The sequence below is a fragment of the Rhamphochromis sp. 'chilingali' genome, assembly GCF_963969265.1.
Source record: "Rhamphochromis sp. 'chilingali' genome assembly, chromosome: 11".
Lineage (NCBI taxonomy): Eukaryota > Metazoa > Chordata > Actinopteri > Cichliformes > Cichlidae > Rhamphochromis > Rhamphochromis sp. 'chilingali'.
Window position 1 is genome coordinate 20,157,600 of NC_137938.1, and position 18,442 is coordinate 20,176,041.

General features: G+C 38.5%; 1 protein-coding gene across 1 annotated transcript; it reads right to left on the reverse strand.

Annotated features, from left to right (window-relative positions):
- Positions 1-7: 7 nt before the first annotated feature.
- On the reverse strand, positions 8-18,100 carry tax1bp1b (Tax1 (human T-cell leukemia virus type I) binding protein 1b). The gene is made up of 18 exons (XM_080895974.1): positions 17,997-18,100; positions 12,774-12,969; positions 8,800-8,902; positions 8,187-8,377; positions 7,855-8,013; positions 6,936-7,084; positions 6,712-6,802; positions 6,057-6,242; positions 5,611-5,862; positions 4,792-4,962; positions 4,139-4,211; positions 3,790-3,908; positions 3,383-3,508; positions 2,744-2,830; positions 1,738-1,936; positions 1,494-1,645; positions 1,298-1,383; positions 8-1,048 (listed from the first exon to the last, which is right to left on the reverse strand). Exons 2-18 carry the CDS (start codon positions 12,948-12,950, stop codon positions 850-852), a joined length of 2,520 nt encoding a protein of 839 aa, XP_080752100.1. The 5' UTR covers positions 12,951-12,969; positions 17,997-18,100; the 3' UTR covers positions 8-849.
- Positions 18,101-18,442: the final 342 nt, after the last annotated feature.

Below are 18,442 nucleotides of genomic sequence, written 5' to 3' on the forward strand. Positions count from 1 at the left end.
GACACAATTCAGTTTTAGACAGATTTTATTAATTCATTTTAGATACATGGAACTCACTAAACTAATGAAACATTTCTATGAATGAAATAAGTTATTACTGTAAAAGAAAAGAACAAAAGGAAGGTCAACAGAAGCTCGGCATGCAGCGATTAGCTGATGATATGAAAGTTCTTAAAGATTCAGACACAATTAAATAATTCAAACCCAAAGAAAAGGAAACCTAAAAGTCGTACATAAATTATCAAGGCTGTCACAATATTGTTGGCTTTAATTATTCTAAAATAGATGATCTGAGCATATACTGTATAATCATGTATGGATATAATCACTGAAGAGTTCTCCCTGACTGCATATAGTGCACCAAGGTTGCTGTCTGTAAAGACTGACTAAATGACGTGTACAGTGTAAGGGGGCAGATTTGGCTGCATGTTTGAAATGTAAGTTTGGTAAACACTTATCTCTTTCCCTGATTCATTACATCGTGTGGACTAAAAGATCTGTCCATTTAAAGTCCGTATATATGCGTACAACAGTCTTATCCCCCAAAAGTATCCTTAAAATCCAAATTAAATGAAACCTTCCACCTTAAAAGAAAGAAAATGGTGTGAAAACAAATTTGGTAGCCCTGCCATGTCACTGAATCATTTTCATTTTTAAATGTTAAATCAGCTCCAAGTATTTCTCTAAGGTGAAGTAAAAAAAAAAGAAAAAAAGCAAAATTCAGTATAGTCCTAAAGAGAGGATCTTCACACCATTACATGCAAAAAAAAAAAAGAGGAAAAAAAAAGAAAAGTGTTGTGAGTGGTTGACAGGAAGTAAGCAGACTGGATGTGCTGATTTTCTGTTTATCTAGTCGAAGTTTAGCGGGTGGCTGTCGAAGTGAGTAAGCACGTGATTCTCAAACACTTTCTGGTCGCAGTCCAGCGGGAACTGCTCGCTGCACATGGGGCAGATTTTCCAGTGGCTCTCCACGTGCTCCTCAAACTTACTCTGGTCATAGTTGGGTGGGAAGATGACCTCACAGAGGGGACATCGTTTCATGTCCATGCTGCGCGTGGGAAGTGGATGGCAGAAGAGAAAGAGGGGAGAGAAAGCTCACGTTAATAAGCAGTCAAGCAAAGACGTGGGCAAAACAGGAGCACGGCTAATAAAGAGCATCCGTCTGATGCAACGTGGGTGGCCTGCGCTTCATCTAATGGGGGGGGGGGGGGGGGGGGGGTGCTGCAGACGTTTTTACACACGTCAATACACAAGTTTAACACACTTGGAGAGTTTGGTTATTATCAAGGTGTGTTACCTGGGATCAAAGCAGAAGGCATTTTGTCCATCATTCACAAATGTGCTGTGAGTTTCAGTTACTGTGGGCTGTTCGCTGGTATTACCCTGAGAGAGCAGCAGAGACAGGGGGAGACGCAAAATGGCATTAAAATAATCAAACGCACATGATACAAATTAGAAGTACTGCATACTGCACATGGGAGAGAGAATATTACATTATTGTTTTGCTTTTCCTCTGACTCCTCATGGCCTTCTGGCCGGCTGTGGTTGCGGGTAGGCTGGATACACACCACATTGCTGTCCCAGGATGGCGGGCCTACAGGGGGCAGCCTAAGTGGCTGGTCATCTGAGAACTCATCCGCATCATCTGCAGGAGGATTTTCAGAGACACGGCTACTGTAAATAAAAAGTCACTCATCTCTGCAATGTTTAGTGAAGACTTCTGAAAAGAAAACAAACCTTTTGAGTCCGAGATGGAGTAAGGGTTCCCAAAATGCAGCTTGCTGGGGCTCTGAGAAACCAACAGAGGGGTAGGGGTATCCTGTGCATACGGGACAGGGTACTGCAGGAATAAAGGCACACTGGACTGGAGGTTCTCCAGACTGGTTTTCTCACTGGTCCCCTGATCTCCCTTCCTGCTGCTGCCCTTCTGGAGCTCCTGACGCAAAAGGGGAATTGAAACAATTTCTTCACAACAGCAAAAACCACTGACAAAATTCAGTCCCATCATGTGCATATAGTGAGAACACTTTGTTTTAACATGTCTTTAAGATATAATCTTAATTTCCAGAAAAAAAACTGATTGCATTCACAGCCCAGTACAACCACACACTAACCTGCTGCTGACCATGGAGCAGCTCCACTGGAGCCTAACGCACTGCTTTTTCACTTGTTCCACTCAGATTCTATCCTGCTGGTCTCGTCATGAAACCCGCAGCCTTCCAGACAGAGAAGCTGCTTTTCTAACCTTTAGGGCATCGCGGCCACATATCTGATTCTATCTCAGTGTGGCTCTCCAGCTAAAAAGGCAAAGCCGCACCATCCCAACACAGAGCTGTGACTTTTTTTGGGGGGAGGGGGCTTTTTGTTGTGCTCACAAAAGCAGTTTAATTAACACCTTCATTAAAAAGAATTTTCTCACTTTCAAAGGGAACAGGATTCTGTGTTTTTATGTCAGTAAGAGACGCCAAGTTAATTTACAGTCTAAACCTCAAATTGGGTCATTCTCCTCCTCTTAACTTTAGCAGCATTACCTCAAAGCAACATTTTAGGTCAGTGAGGACCTTGCTGTGGCCTAAAGTAATGGAATGGAAAATAAGAAGTCATTTACTCTGCATCTACAATTAGAGGCATATTAAACACAGACCAGATTGGGAGAGGGGAAAATGGCAGGGGAATGGCACATTTCAGGCAATTTTTAAAATGGAAGGAGTCTATAAAAGAGAAAATGAAAGCTGTCACTAACCCCCTCCAGTTTTTCCTTCTCCTTCATAACAACCACAAGTGTGTCCTTAAGCTCCTTTAGCTCCCGTCCCTTCTCAGCTACCTGGCTCTGTAGAAAGTAAAGGGCACAAAAGCAGAAGAATGAAAAAACACTTTATATACTTAAACTCTTGATGTGCTGCTGATTAAAAAATGTGTAAGTGAAATACAGTCAGACCATAGTGCGTGACGTTAATTGATCACAGCCATAAAAGGCTTCTCTTTGCTGAGGACTGATTTATGCACAATACTGCTCAGAGCAAAACAACCTGCTTGAATCCCTGTGAGACACTAAGCAAATATCCGCCTGACCTGAGCCAAGCACAGCATTAGCCAAGCAACCAGAGATGAGTCCTGTGAGCCAAGACTTGCTTGTCTCCAGAGCCTGACATAAACAGCAGTAAAATGTCGTCTTACAGATCGTCCCGCTCATAAACAACACTGTCAGAGAAACTGTGTTCAAGGGGAGAGATAGCATCAAAGGCTAGATCCTTGAGCTATACCAGCCATACACAGCGGTAAAAACACAGAAGAGTCCAAATCAGGTCTGCTTTGAAGGAGAGCATCACTGGCAGCTGACAGCTTGGGCTGTGCTAAGTGTCTGCACTCTGCCTACACTAACCTTATAACGATCTTCCTCTGCTGCCAGCTGCAGCTTCAGGTTCTCGTTGGTCTTCAGTTGCTCTTTAAATTTCACTTCCATCTTGGCCAGCTCATCAGCAAACATGCAGCTACGCTCCTTCTCCTCCTAAAGGGCAACACATGATTCAGTTTTCATCACACCACAATATACACAGAGGAGAAAAATAAATGACAAAAACACTGCTCACAAGGTATCAAAGGTGCAGGACCTATAAACAGTCAAAGTAAATAAAAGATTGGTCTGCACCAGCTGAGATTTTTCCACGTACTTCAGCGTGCAATGTTTCTTTTATTCATACCATTGAACTACAAAAGTCTCTCACACGTTTGAACATCTTATTTTGGGACAAAATACAGCAACAAAATAAACAAAAAAAAGTTTCTTACCATCAGCATCTGCTTGCATTTTCTGTATTTGTCGTTCCTGTCCGACGCCTCTCTGCTGATGCCTTTGAGCTTCTCCTGGATGATGGCTTCCAACATTGGATCAGCAGAACCTGGACTTCCTATAGAGTTATGTTTTTATTAGTTTATTATTCTTCAACAAAAAAAAAAAAAAAAACCCTCTGCAAAATAAAAAATTTACATACGTATCACCAAACTGCTAAGGAACATAATTTAGAGAAACCAAGAGTTCAAAATAAAGCTAATGAGAAATAGAAGATAACTGTCTAAGGAACTACACAACTCCTGTTTTCTAAAGATAATTTTTCACTTCATAATTTGACTTGGGTACCTGGCACAGAAGTGTCTGGACTCCCCGATGGAAGAACTGCCATCATTTCTTGGGCAGAGCTTCTCTTCAGCTCCTAAAGACGAGAAAAATGTAGTGAAGACATAATAACAACAACAAATGCAGAAAAAAAACCAATTCACAAACATATTTACAATGTATTTTACAATGACATTTATAGATGAAAATACATCTTATCTGTATAAAATATTGTGTTGTGTGTTTATATATATATATATATATATATATATATATATATATATATATGAATGAATGAATGAAAGGATTAACACAGGCTTGAGCTACTTTTACTTATAAGAATTTGTAAAAATCCAAAATAACAAAAGATAAAAACTGGGAACAATTATACCAAGATTGAATTTTCCAGTTTCCATTTTTGATGTATCTACAGTGAAATTAAAATAAACTTTCTTTTATACAGTCAGACTGAATGATAATGAAAATGAATTTGTCTGATGTGTTAATTTTCATTTTCAGCTTGCACTTCTTTCCAGTCAAGACTGGCAAAATGACTGAAGGCATTAACTAGTACAAGTGAGGCAGGCGTAGTGTTACAAAGATACAAATGGAAATTCTGTTCTTTCACTTGTTGGGACATGAATACAGTATGTTGGCTGGTATCCGTGGGGACCTACCCCTTGCTGTTCAGAGAGTTTCAGCACTTGTTTTTGCAGTCGCTGACATTCCTTATATTTTTCCTTGTAGTGTTCTGCAGCCATGTGCAGCCGCAACTTTAGATCCTCCACCTCTCTCTGCAGCTCTGCTACAACAGCTGGGTCTGCAGCAGCTTCGTCCTCTGCTTTGGCCTGTTGATGTAAAACATTACAGCAGAACAGATCAGAACTCCGGCCAACTGCAAGGTCCACTGTGACAGTGCAGCGATATAACTTCCTGTGAGTCATTAACTATAATCACTATCACTGTTTATATTGAAGTGATTCTTTAGCATGAGACTGGTGGTCAATAAAAACAGCAAGTATGAGAAGAATTACAACATCTTTCAAATGCAGAAGCAGTTTAAAAAAACCCAAAACAAAACAAACAAAAAAACTGTGTGGGAGAAACGTTTTCTGTTTCCATTATTTTCATATCGTTAACTTTCTCACACAGTGCTCAACCAAACAGCATACCTATACACAACTGGACAATTATATACGATATGATTTATTATCTTTTATTTCTTTATGGTGACAAAATATTAAACGCTATTGTGATCTAAATATATGACACAAAGTCTTCACCCTCTTACATCAACTTTTGATGAAAGTTGATGTATAATTTTGAAAAATGTTGAACTTTTGCATATTTATTATTTAATGTGTTATTTTAGATGTTACCAGACATTAATCCTTGTTCTTGATCTGCCTGTTTACCATGATATTAAATACGCTTAACTTCAAATGAAGCTCTTTTAAACACGAAAGGCTGTCTGGCTATTTGAGTTTCACTCTTACTGCTTCCTGCGTGGCCTCTGCCTTCATCTGCTCCACCAGGCATTCCAGGCGGACGCACTGGGCCTGAGTTTCAGCCTTGGCTTGGCGGAGGTTGTCAGCCTCAAGTTTAATGCGGTACAGTTCAGACATTGTACGATCGCGTGCACTGGAGGCGTCTCTCAGCTCGGCAGCCAGCAAAGAGGACTGCTGCTGGTTAGCCTGGAGCTGTTCTTCCTTCTGCCGCAGCTGCTCCTTCAGGGCTTTCACATCTCCCTGCAAGAAGTAAACACGTTTAAGGCGACTGACTCTCATTTCTCTTTAAAGATCAGTTATTACATCTCAGTTCTCCTCTTCCTATTCTTTCTACTGGAAATCTTTAAATTTCATATGATATAATAATGAATTATATTAAATACGGTTTATTATCTACTTCTGACCTCAAAACAAAAATCTTTTTTTTTTCTTACCAAGGTGGAAACTTTGGCCAGGATCTCTTTGTACTGTTTGTCCTTCTCAGTGAGGCAAGCCTGGAGGCGCCCCACCTCCTCTTTAAACTGGGCAATGGCGTTTTCCTTGTTTACGTCCACAGACTTCAACATCTGCAGCTCCGCACTCAACTTAGTGTTCTCCAGCTCCCGGTTTTTCAGGTGAATCTGGCGCGCGCGCACACGCACACACACGCACACGCACACGCACACACACACGAGAAGTTATAAAACACAAACAGAGTGGGGTTTTTTACCTCATTTATACAACACCGATCACAATCAAAGACCATATTAAAATAAATGTTGCATGACCTCAATTACAAAACAGAGATTGAGATAGGCCCATAAAGTCGTCCTTTTGAAACAGACGCAGTGTGATGGTGCAAGTTAAATTAGGTAGAGGTTTTCTGTGGGAGCACAACAGTATGTGGCACTCCCAGTTCCTGTGCAGTACATACCACAACAAAGACACAGAAACACCAATTGCGCCAGAAAACGGAACAAGGCATGTACCGTTTACAATAAAATACCGTGCAATCGTGTGCCTAAAAAACAAAACATTGAATCTTTATTTAAAGATCATATTGGTAAGTTTGAGGATTTAGTATTGATATCAACAAAAATAGAGCATTACCTTGTAGAGTTCCTTCTCATCTTTTTCATTCTTAAGATGAGATTCAAGAACCTCCTTCTCTGCTGTAAGTTTCTTAAGTCTGTCCTTAAGACTGGAGAAACAGAAACAAAAACAATATATAACTAAATAGTGCATATGTTCGCATTAATAACTCTCTGTACATCTAAACAAACAAATCTAGAAAATCTAGTGAATCTGCCACAATCCTTTTACTGAGAATTCACCTGTCTAGCTCTGTTTCCTTTTGAATGCTTTTCTGTGTCACTCCAATCAGATCTTCCTCCAACTGTATGATTCTGGCTGTGGCCTCATCCAGTCTCCTCTTTACCTCCTCTTTCTCTTCCAGCAGGGCCTGGGAAGAATGCTGCACTTCCTGTGAGACATAAGACAGAAGTAAAGTTCAGCTGAAATAAAAAGAAAGCCTCATAATTCATAAAAAAATACAACACTTCTTGCAGTACCTAACTTCCTAACATACAACTTTCCATCTCTGACTCAAAGCTTGAGGAAAAATGTGTGCAAAACATTAAAATTTTATTGTCTTTGAAATACAAGTCTAATTCAAAATGAACGTGATGGCTTGATAGAGAGTTTTAAATGTTCAAGAAAAAATGAAATGAATATTTTACAATTTGTTTATAGGCAGAATTTTGGAATCTTTATATTCACACACCATAAAAAAATCATATAAAAGTCTAGTCATAAAATTAACAGCCACAAAATCTGTAATCATGTTTTCATCTGAAAGCCGTTTTAAAACCAGCAGATTTATGGCAGAAAATGGCAAAGTGAATTATGACTGACAATGCTTTTAAGACCTAATGTTATACTATAAAAAGCAGAATTACAACTTTGATAATACAGACATCCATATCCATCAGTGTGTGATTTATTTTTTCAGTACATCATGTGTTTGGATACATCTGCATGTTAGGACCCCTTCACTAGGGGGTGCTAAGAGACTGCTGGGCCAAATGTAAAAAGGTCCATGCAAGAGCCAGTGCATTAATACTATAAATCACTGATTTCCACATGTGCTGCTTATTTTAATGACTATTAAAATATATAGCATGGCCTGAAAAAGGCATTTTGTGTTATTTACAAGTTTTAAAACTGCTACAAATACTGCATTTCTCAGCTTACTTGGTTCTCTCTTCTCAGCTGAGCACAGTTCTCCTTCTCTTGCTCACACGCCTTCTGCAGGCTCTCTTTCTCAGCCTCCAGTTCCTCCTTTTCCTGCTGCAGGAGGGCCATGTTTTTAAGCAACTCATCTTTCTCCCGTTGCACTTCTTCCACCTTTTGCTGCCAAGAAAAAAACAAAAACACTTTTCAGTATTTTTAAAAGCTTAATTTACTGGTAACATACGACTGAAATCATAATTTTCAACTGTGCACGCTAGAAATTGATATTGAAGCAAAATAAAACCCAATGAAAATCGATGTGTACTGAGCGCTGCTGCTCAGGCAAATTGTACCTCGAGAATGCCAGCTTTCGTGGTGACCACCAGGATGTCAGAGTTGCATTCATCTTCCACAGTCAGCAGCTCATCCTCTGTGGGGCTGCTGGCACGGAACTGAAATGGTGTGCTGGCCCCTCGGATCTCCCCTTTGTGGGTCACATAACAAAACTGGTAGAACTCGCCATCATCATTGGGAACATAGTACCCTGGGGGAAGTAAATCACTCAGTCAGTGAGCTCAATGTTAGACAACAGAGCAACACGAATCATATTCCTCCACAAGTCTAAACATATCTCAGTTATTAGCGAATCTTAACCTGAACACTTAACCCAAAGTTACAATAAACTGAGAGAAAAAAAAAGGCACAAAAAGAGCACAAATACTACGTAAGTGTTAAGTCCTGGTCTGGCAAATCACTTTAATTGTGCCGGTTTATGAAGGGTGGTATAAAAGACAAAAACAGAACATTAACTCAAATGTCATTAACACCAGAATGGAGATGTCTGGGAAAAGTTTCTCCTCTATCCATCCTGTCCACAACTGCACACTTAACAATTCACTCACCAACCCACATGATATTCAGTTATTAAAAGGTGTCAAAGTTACTGAAAAGTATGTATGCTCTTACCCTGAAAGACCACTGTTCTGTTCACTGCAGTGCCTTCCACATAGTTCTCAGGGAGAGGCGACCACAAGAATGTGTAATAGTCCCTCGCTGTGCTCCAACCAACCTGTGAGACATTGTGGGGAATTCATTCAACAAGACACCCTCACCACATCAGTGCAGCATAATAGCAATGGATGGATTAACAGGGGAACTTTCCCAAATCCGCACGCTGTCACTTCCAAAATATCTCAAACTAGTTTATTGCAGTAATCACAGGGCTTTAAATCTATCTTCGGATGATAGTGTAAGGACATGCCTACTGTAATATTTTTTCATTTACAAAAGTTATCATCTGGAAACCACTCCTGCTAACCATGTGCATGTGGTCTGGCCCTTATCATGAAAAAGCCTAGCTGTGGAAATGTAGCTACAACTCACTTCAAACAGGAAAGTGGAAATAGGTGAAAATTTTATACATAGGCAACTTGAAAATGAAAACCAAAATTTATTTATACGTATTTTATGTGTTGTTAACTGATGACTGATGAGGGGGAAGTGCAGAAAATACATCCATAACTTCAGACTGGTGCCATAAAACTGTCAAACAAAATCAGTGTCACATTGAGCTTGCTGGTTTTTGGTGTGCACTCCCAGGCGCAAGCATGCATCTACAACAAGCCCAGTTAAACCCCATTACACCATTACACCTAAGTTGGTTAAGTTGTGGTGTGACTTTCAAAACTCTGCTCTTAAAAAAAGGCAACGAAAAGAAAAATCATACAAGCAAATTGCACTGCAGATACACTGTGTTTCTAGAAAGCTGCATGTAGGAAGCCTTTTTGCAACGTCTGGGCAGTTTATTTTCTCACCTGTGTGCAAACAGCCTGCAGCCACAATACTGTGAGTGTTCATCAGAGCCAGAGATAGAAGGCCCTGGTGCTCCAAAACCCCCAGTGCAGTTCCAGCCTCCAGCAGTAAAAAACAGGAAGCAATTAAAACATGCACCTAGTTAGTGAGTGTCATTACTGAAGGCTAGCCCTCACCAGTCCACTCATTAGAGCTGCAGAGGTGGTGGTGGTGGGTGAAACCTCTGTAGGGAAATTACAACAGAGGACTTTGCAATGTTGTAAATTCCTGTTTTTCCTCATAGATATTAGACAAAAGGCAGAGAAAGTGTAAGGCTACCATAACAACACCAAAACACTGGTTTCAGATCAGTGACTAAGACAAAAACACAGATAACACTGTAAGAGTAAACTTTCCAAAACCTAAAAGAAGTCTGAACGTCTACCTATGCAACATGCTCTTCAGCTTTAACACGATTTTTCATCAGCACTTCAGCAAGAATGCTGACAGAAGTGAGTGACAGTATTCCCCCAGGAAGTACTGTAACATCTATCTGCCAATTAGCCTATATAAATTCAAGAGTTATTCATGAATCACACAGACAGGTTGTGGTCAGACAGGTTAATTATAACGTTGGGTTAGCTTTCTCCTGGGCCAATGCTGACAACCTGCCTCAACATTCCTTCATAAAGCCGAAAACAGCTAGCACCAGCTCCATACTTGCAGTTATGGAACAACAACATCAAACTGACAGGGACCCATACTAAAACAAACATTTCCTTAATCCATTTACCATCAAGACCTTAATTACTTTATCTAATTATTAATATGATTAGTATTAATTTGACCAAACTAGTTTGAAGGTTGCTGTGCTTTTCTATTTCCTCTTAATAAATCATAAGCCTTGTATAATATATAAATATAATACTTGTATAACTATGCATGTGACGAATAAAAAAATCTTGAATCCTGAATCTTAAATAAGCCAGGTTACCGAGTTATTTAGTGGGAACATTGAAAGGAAGAACGAGCCTGTGCCAAAAGCAGCTATAACTACTCTTTGGAGCTCACGCGAATGTGTGTAAAGCTCTATCATTTGCCTGGATAGGTAAATGATAGCGCTTTGGCACCAAGCATTACGTCTGTCAACAGTGTCAATGATTTATACAATTTAAAATCCTGCACTCAGCCTTTTCTGCTGACGCTCTATTGTTTGGAAGCTCAAGAAATTTGTAGTTTTAAGATTTATGCTGCCAGTTGGTGCCTACCTTCAGGCTAAACACAATGTGATGAGGTATCACAATGCAGTACCCAATTTGGTATGTAAACAGCCTCCAGATAATACACGATCCAACTTCAATATGAAGGCATGACCTAATTTATCAGTGAGGTTAGGGAAAGTGTCTCTGCATATACCCACAATAATATCACATGTAAAGCAAAGTGCACACATCAATAGTTGACATAACAAGGACAGTAAACTTAGGAGCTTGAATCAATATTGCAAAGAAATTAACAATTGAACCTATTTCTTGGGCTGTATTACTTGAACTATAGCATGACATTAGAATGAGTGCATGCTGCAAATAACATATACACACATATATACACACACACACACACACACACACACATATATATATATATATACATATACATATATATATATATATACATATATATATATATATATATATATATATATATATATATATATATATATACATATACATATACATATATATATATATATATATATATATATATATATATATACATATACATATACATATACATATATATATATATATATATATATATATATATATATATATATATATATATATATATATATATATATATACATACACACACACACACACATACATATATATATATACATACACACACACATACATATATATATATACATACACACACACATATATATATATATATACACACACACATATATATATATATATACACACACACATATATATATATATATATATATATATATATATATATATATATATATATATATATATATATATATATATATATGTGTGTGTGTGTGTGTGTGTGTGTGTGTGTGTGTATATATATATAAAAAACACTGAAGTTTTTATCTTCGGTCATCTTTTCCTTTCCACTAAAGTAACACACGTTTTGCAGTCTCAATGCGAGTAAACGATCTGTGAGTTTATGAGTCACAGACAGTCTAGTTGAATCCTATATAACAATCCTGCAATTACCTATTAATGAGTGACACTGTAGTCAGCATTACAATATTGTTACATTATAACCTGTCCAAATTGTAAAAGAAAGGTAACATACTTTTTAACTACAAGATAAGCAGTTATATTTGCAAATTATTTCAAGAGAATTTGGGGGTTTTAATACTTCTATTAGGAAAGGAAGCCACTGTTAACACATGTTTTAAAACTTTACATGCAACTGTGTGCACCTGTGGCACTGTTAAAGTATAATTTATCAGTTCTGTCTCTTCGTATATGCTTCAGCTATAACATCTGAGGAAATACACTGTTACAACTAATTTGGCTGTGGATTTAGCTTTAACTCATTATTTAGCCATTGTTTAATTCAGAAGACAACTAACAAAATCAGCACAAGCAGATTGAGAGAGAAAGAGCCATAAGGCTGGGTTCGTTAATGTGATGTATTTAATCTTAGCTTCCATCTCAACTTCAGTAGATAAAAAGCATGCTGGTCTTAATAATAAGCCTAAAGTCACGATTCAATGCAGATGAGGCTAATGTAAAGCTACTGGGTTGGATTTAATGCACTTCTATAACAAGGCCCATATGGGACACCCAAGCACATGGTGGAGGTTAAAATGCTCCACTTCCTCTGTCAAGTTTCAAGTGGATAAACTTGAAATCTCTCTTTTATTCCATAGATAAAATAGTTTATACAACAGACAGTCTAGATGTAAACTGCAGGCTGTTCATAATACAAATTAAATTATCAGACAGTATTTTTACTTTCCATTATATCACACATAAAGTGCTCTAGTGGTCTAGTTATGAAAATACACATTGGACTACTTCTGTTAGTACCATCATGGATTCATAGTCCTCATTGATCATAATTATATATCGTGCTTTATTATTCCGCTCATTCACCTTGAAAATGCCAACCCAGTCCTTTGGATGCGGTTTGATGAACTGTGTCAGGGTATAGTGACACTCCAACGCAGCATGGGGCAGGTAGCTCTTCCCCACATTCTGGAAGATGACGTGGGCAAAATTTGACGTGTCCATGTTGTTGCTTAACAATGTCCTATCCAGGAGCAGTGCCATAAAATCCACTCAGCAGTGGCTACAAAGGAAGACAAAAGCAATCAAATATATATGAAATGCCCACAGAAACAAGTACAACAAATGACTGGAGTAGTGAAAAGACAAACTAGTCAACTTCAATGAAGGTTTAATCATTCGATTCCTAAATTTTGGCCATAGAATGTAATTTATGATAAATAGACTGTTTTTTTTATATAGCGCTTTTCCACTCTACTTGAGCATACTGTCTAATATTCACACACATTCACACTCCATTAAACATATTAGGAATAACCCGGGGTTTTGTCCAAATACTTGCAGACTACAGCAGTCAGACATCGACCAACTAAACCCCTGATTAGTAGATGACCTGTTCTACCTCCTCAGACACTACTACCCCTAAATATTTATTCAATGAACTGTTTAGTTTACATTAATATAAAAAGTATTCCAACGTAAATGGTGGTTTTTAACCAGTTTAGCTTTCAGGCAAGCTAGAGTTAGTTTGACACAGCAAATACAATCCTTATTATCTGCAGACATTTCTCAATGAGCCCTTAAGATATGTTAGCAAGTGGATGGACAAATCTATCTTGAACTTCAAGTCCCATTTCATTTTGGTAAGCGGTATGGATTCCTATTTTCAAACCTCCATGAAATCAAAGCATTGGGAAGTCCTTGTGAAAGTGTTAAGTCAAAAAAAAAAGAATAACTTCAACACTGTCATTAAGAATTTGATTTAAATGGCTGGCAAGCTTGTAATTTGCCAGCAGTAAACTCAGCCACGGTTCATGACAACCAAATTTTATTCAAGTCGTGACATTTTAGTTCCAGAACATGTCAGGAAAAAAATGAAAAAGAATTACAACAGGAAACCACTAGGGGTGCAATGATACTCGTATCGATATTGAACCGTTCATACAGTGCTTTTGGTTCGGTACGCATATGTATCAAACAATACAAAATTTTTAATTTATTTTATCAACTTTTCTTCTGACGATGCTGTCTGTGTTGAGCGCTCAGTGGATCTGCGCTCGACAGTGCAGCCTAGGCGGAGTAGTCGAATGCAGATTCACTGAGCGCAGGGCAAGCTAGCGAGACAGAAGTTAAGCTCTCCTTACAACATGGCAAATTGAACCCCCCACTAGAGCTGGGCGATATAAGATTTTTTCATATCACGATATGTTTTTTTCATTTCAGGCGATAACGATATCTATCAGTGTAAAGTAATCAGTGTAAAGTGTAAAGTGTGCGTGTTAGTCCCCATAGGGAAATAGTTCCTCTGCATTTAACCCATTCACCCAGTGAAGCAGTGGGCAGCCACCAGTGCAACGCCCGGGGAGCAGTGTGTAGGGACGGTACCTTGCTCAGGGGTACCTCAGGGTAGCCGTTCAGTGGAGTTGAACCCCCGACCTTCCAATCATGGGGCCACCACTCTACCTACTGAGCTATCCCTGCCCCCAACTATCACGATATAAGCTAAATAACTATATTTGTAAGATTTAAATGTGCCGTTGCTCACAAGTAAAATGTGAAATAATCAGCAGCTTGTTTTCATTTAAATATTTATTTCCCATAATAAGTTCAACAGGGTAGATGTACTTAAGGAACATGAGACTTTTTCAGATAAATAAAGGCAAATATTGCAAACTACACAAAAGGCAGCCGCTAAAGCGTTTAAGTTTCAAAATAGAACAAACAAAACAGACTAAATTGTCAATTCCCCTTAGAAACAAAATATTAATTCTAAAAATAAATCTTAGTTTGTTTTACAGAAGAACAGACAAAACTGACTAACTTTTGTCAATATCAAATAAACTGAGAACTAAAAGGAAATTCTCAATCTCTCCTTGTTGTATAGCTTAGCTTTTCAAACAGTTTTAACAGTTACTTTAGTCTGACAAAAGCCGAATGACGAATTAGCGCTTCCAGTCAGAGACTGAGGCTACGTCCACACGTACACGGGTATTTTTGAAAACGGAGATTTTCCGTTTTCGTTTTAAAAAATAATCCCGTCCACACATAAAGGGAGAAATGAAGGAAAACGCTGCTATGAACATGCCAAAGCAGCAGGTGGCGCTAGATTCCTAACCGTGCAGAAATGTTGGCCAATCAGAAGTCTAGAAGCCTCGGTGGGAAAAAGTAAACAAAGCTGGGGCACAGAAGCAGAACCGAGTCGTATGTGTGGAGGGACAGTAACTGTGTGTATATGTAAGCATTTAAACACTGCAGAGAGTAGAATTGACAGTAACAGTATTGTAGAAATTCATTTCACCGAAACAATAACGTGGCGCACAGTGTGACGTCAAAAAATGCGCACACCTTTGACGCTGCGTTTTCTCCGTTTTTCTAGTCCACACGTAAATGCAAAAACTGAGTTTTTAAAAATCTTCGTTTTCAGTGACCAAAAACGCCGTTTACGTGTGGACAAAAGGTGCAAACGCATAGAAAAATCTGCGTTTTCAAATATACCCGGGTACGTGTGGACGTAGCGCATGCACCAGTTTATTGTATTTCCAGACTTGCTTTCGGCACAATTTACAGTGCACGCTACTCTGTTTTTTGTCAGACTTGAAATAGCCGAAATACCTTCACACTACGGAACTTCTATGGCTCTTCCGTTCGACAATCTCTCCGGCATTGGAACCATCATCTGTTTTCTCTTCGGTAACCTTCGGTCACGCTCAGTTGATTTCTCTAGTCGGCACACTCATTTCCTCCATTACCCGGGCAGTACGGTGGCTGGCTGCTTTCCAAACAAATACACATGTGCGGCTTGGCACTTGTGCTGTACGTAACAAGTCACGTGACGTGACGCTGCGGCTGTGATTGGTTCGGCTCTGCGCTACTTAATTTGGATTGGCTCTTTTTTTTTTTTTTTTTTTTTTTTTTAAGAGGACAAGAGCGGCGAGGTCTATCGCGATAGTTTAATTTTTCTATCGAGAAAAAGTTATATCGCGATACATATCGTTTTCGTTCTATCGCCCAGCTCTACCCCCCACCCTAATTCAGATCTGGCGTTTGGAACTATTTTGGTTTTCATGTGACGTATGACCCTGAAGGTAAGCGCGTAATGGACTAAAGTAAAACAGTATGTTGGATGTGCCACGCAATGCTCAATTACATTAGTGGGAACTAGTGTGTTACCGCAGTTAGCTCATTAATGTGTTTGGCCGTCCAGCCCCACGCACAGGGCGATCCGCGGTAGCTCGTTAACAGAGATTTGCCGTGTTGTGGCTTTAACGTCATTTCAACGAGATTAACGCTGACAGCACTAGTGGGAACACAACGAATATGACTGCACATTTACTCCGACAGCATCCTAGTACAAAGACAAGTGGAAGCAGACAAAAACAACAAGCACGCATGCTACAAACTTTACCAGAGTCATTTAGACAGCCGTTAGCACATGATTCTCCTTATGGGGACCTGATATGTTTAATATGCTGCTGAGAGTATGCCCCAGAAGAAGCGTATAGTATAGCTTTTATTTTGGAAAGAGCCATTTCTCTGTAATAAACTCTCTTTTCCAAAGATGAGTGATTCCTCAATCAGACATATTTATTTATTTTTATTACTTTGTTGTTTCAGCAACATTAAATTTAAAAACTGTACTTTTGAGTTAAAATATATATTTATAATTTTAATAAATGACAAATTAAAAAGGCATGAACATTTTTTTTGTATCGAAAAAATATCGAACCGTGACACCAAAGTATCGAACCGAACCGTGAATTTTGTGTATCGTTGCACCCCTAGAAACCAACCCATAACTATACACACGGTTTAGGGTCAGCTTTAAAGCCCTTGGAGTGTGTCCTGAGCTGATTATACATTTCAGTTGATCTCAGGATGTTAATCTCAAGAAAAAGCCCTGACACAGTAGAGTAAATATTGAAAGCTGAAACAAAGTTACTCTGATAACAAAGACAGGCATACAAAAGCCTATTAGAATATGATAGTATCCTTGAGATTTAGTTAAACATTTATTTTCTTGAAAGCAAAGCAAAGAAAGCTCTCCAAAGCTAGAAAACACATTACCCAGCAGTCTTTTAATTTGTACTTTGTATATACCTCTGATCACTTTACCTGCACACGAAAGTAATTTTTCAAATTAATACAGTTTGTAATAAACGATCTAATACAAACAAACAAACAAAAACACTTGTTGGGTTTTTTTATTGCAAACAATCCGGGAGATCGGGTATTCTTCTTGTAAGTGTAAAGTAACAGGGAATCTACTTTATAAGCCTGGATGAAGCATGGCTCCGTTGTAATTTATACTTAGCCACATTTTAGATACTGAATACATTCTTTCAATTCATACGCGATCTACTCTTTTAATACGCGAGGGGTTACCACTGAATTTTAAATTGTGCCTCTTAATGACGATATATCCTAGCACGCGAGGTGACACAGTGCCAACTCATAAGAAAAACTAGAGAAAAACAAAGCTTATTGGCCTACTACCACCAAGTTAAACAACATAAAAAACCCGGCCACGTGAGTAAGAAGGGGGAGGGATTTTCCATTTGGGCCTTAGCCAAAATATTTTTCTTCGACGTAATTAGGCCTTTGACTCAAAACATTTCCCCAGTCGATGATCGGAAATTCAGCCAACACAGCCATAATCCACATCAATCGAAAAAGTTATCAACCCTAAGTATAACATCAAATTTAAAAAAAATCGCAAATGGAAATGGCTGAATCCGTGGCGAGGCCTAACTTGAAAACATTGACCACATCTGGCTAAGTTAGCTATACAGCTAACTGGCTAATGCTAGCAACATACTTCTTAGGAGACTAATAACCACAAAACAATGGAACTAAACTAAAAAAACGCTAACCACTCGGTAGAATATCCATTTTAACTCTCTTAATACATGGCGTTAGATTAAACACGACAAAACAGCGGAGAGAGCAGTGCTATTGGGGACAAGGTTAAAGCTAACGTAAACAGCTCGCGACGATGTGTCGCGAGAAAACCTCTAAAAACAAACGCAGATCAGATTGAAATACCAAGAGTCGTATACTTCATCTAAATTATCAAATAAACCATGAACATACCTAGTTGTCATGTTGGGCAGCAGCTGAAATCCCAACGTATCACAGAAACAATTGTTGACGCAGTTCAGTGCTTTCCCCGTGCCCCCTTCCTGGAATAATAACATTACGTCATTTCCGTAAAGGGCCACTAAGAGGAGAAATTGTGACATTATAATTAATAACTTTGTTACAAAGAATACATCGATGATAACGTTGTAGCAATGTGTAGATTCACATGACACACCTTACTTTAGTGGGATTCGTTTATGTTTCTCCCAAGATCAAAACAAAGTATCAAACAAATGATTACTATGTATTTTAAAAACAGCACCAGCAATGTAGTTATATAATAAAATATTTAGGAGTAAAATGGCAATTTTTCTTCAACAAAAAAATACTAATATTAGTTATTTACTGGCATAATTATTTACAGGACCTGAATAATTCTTCCAACACCGTGGAGCTGT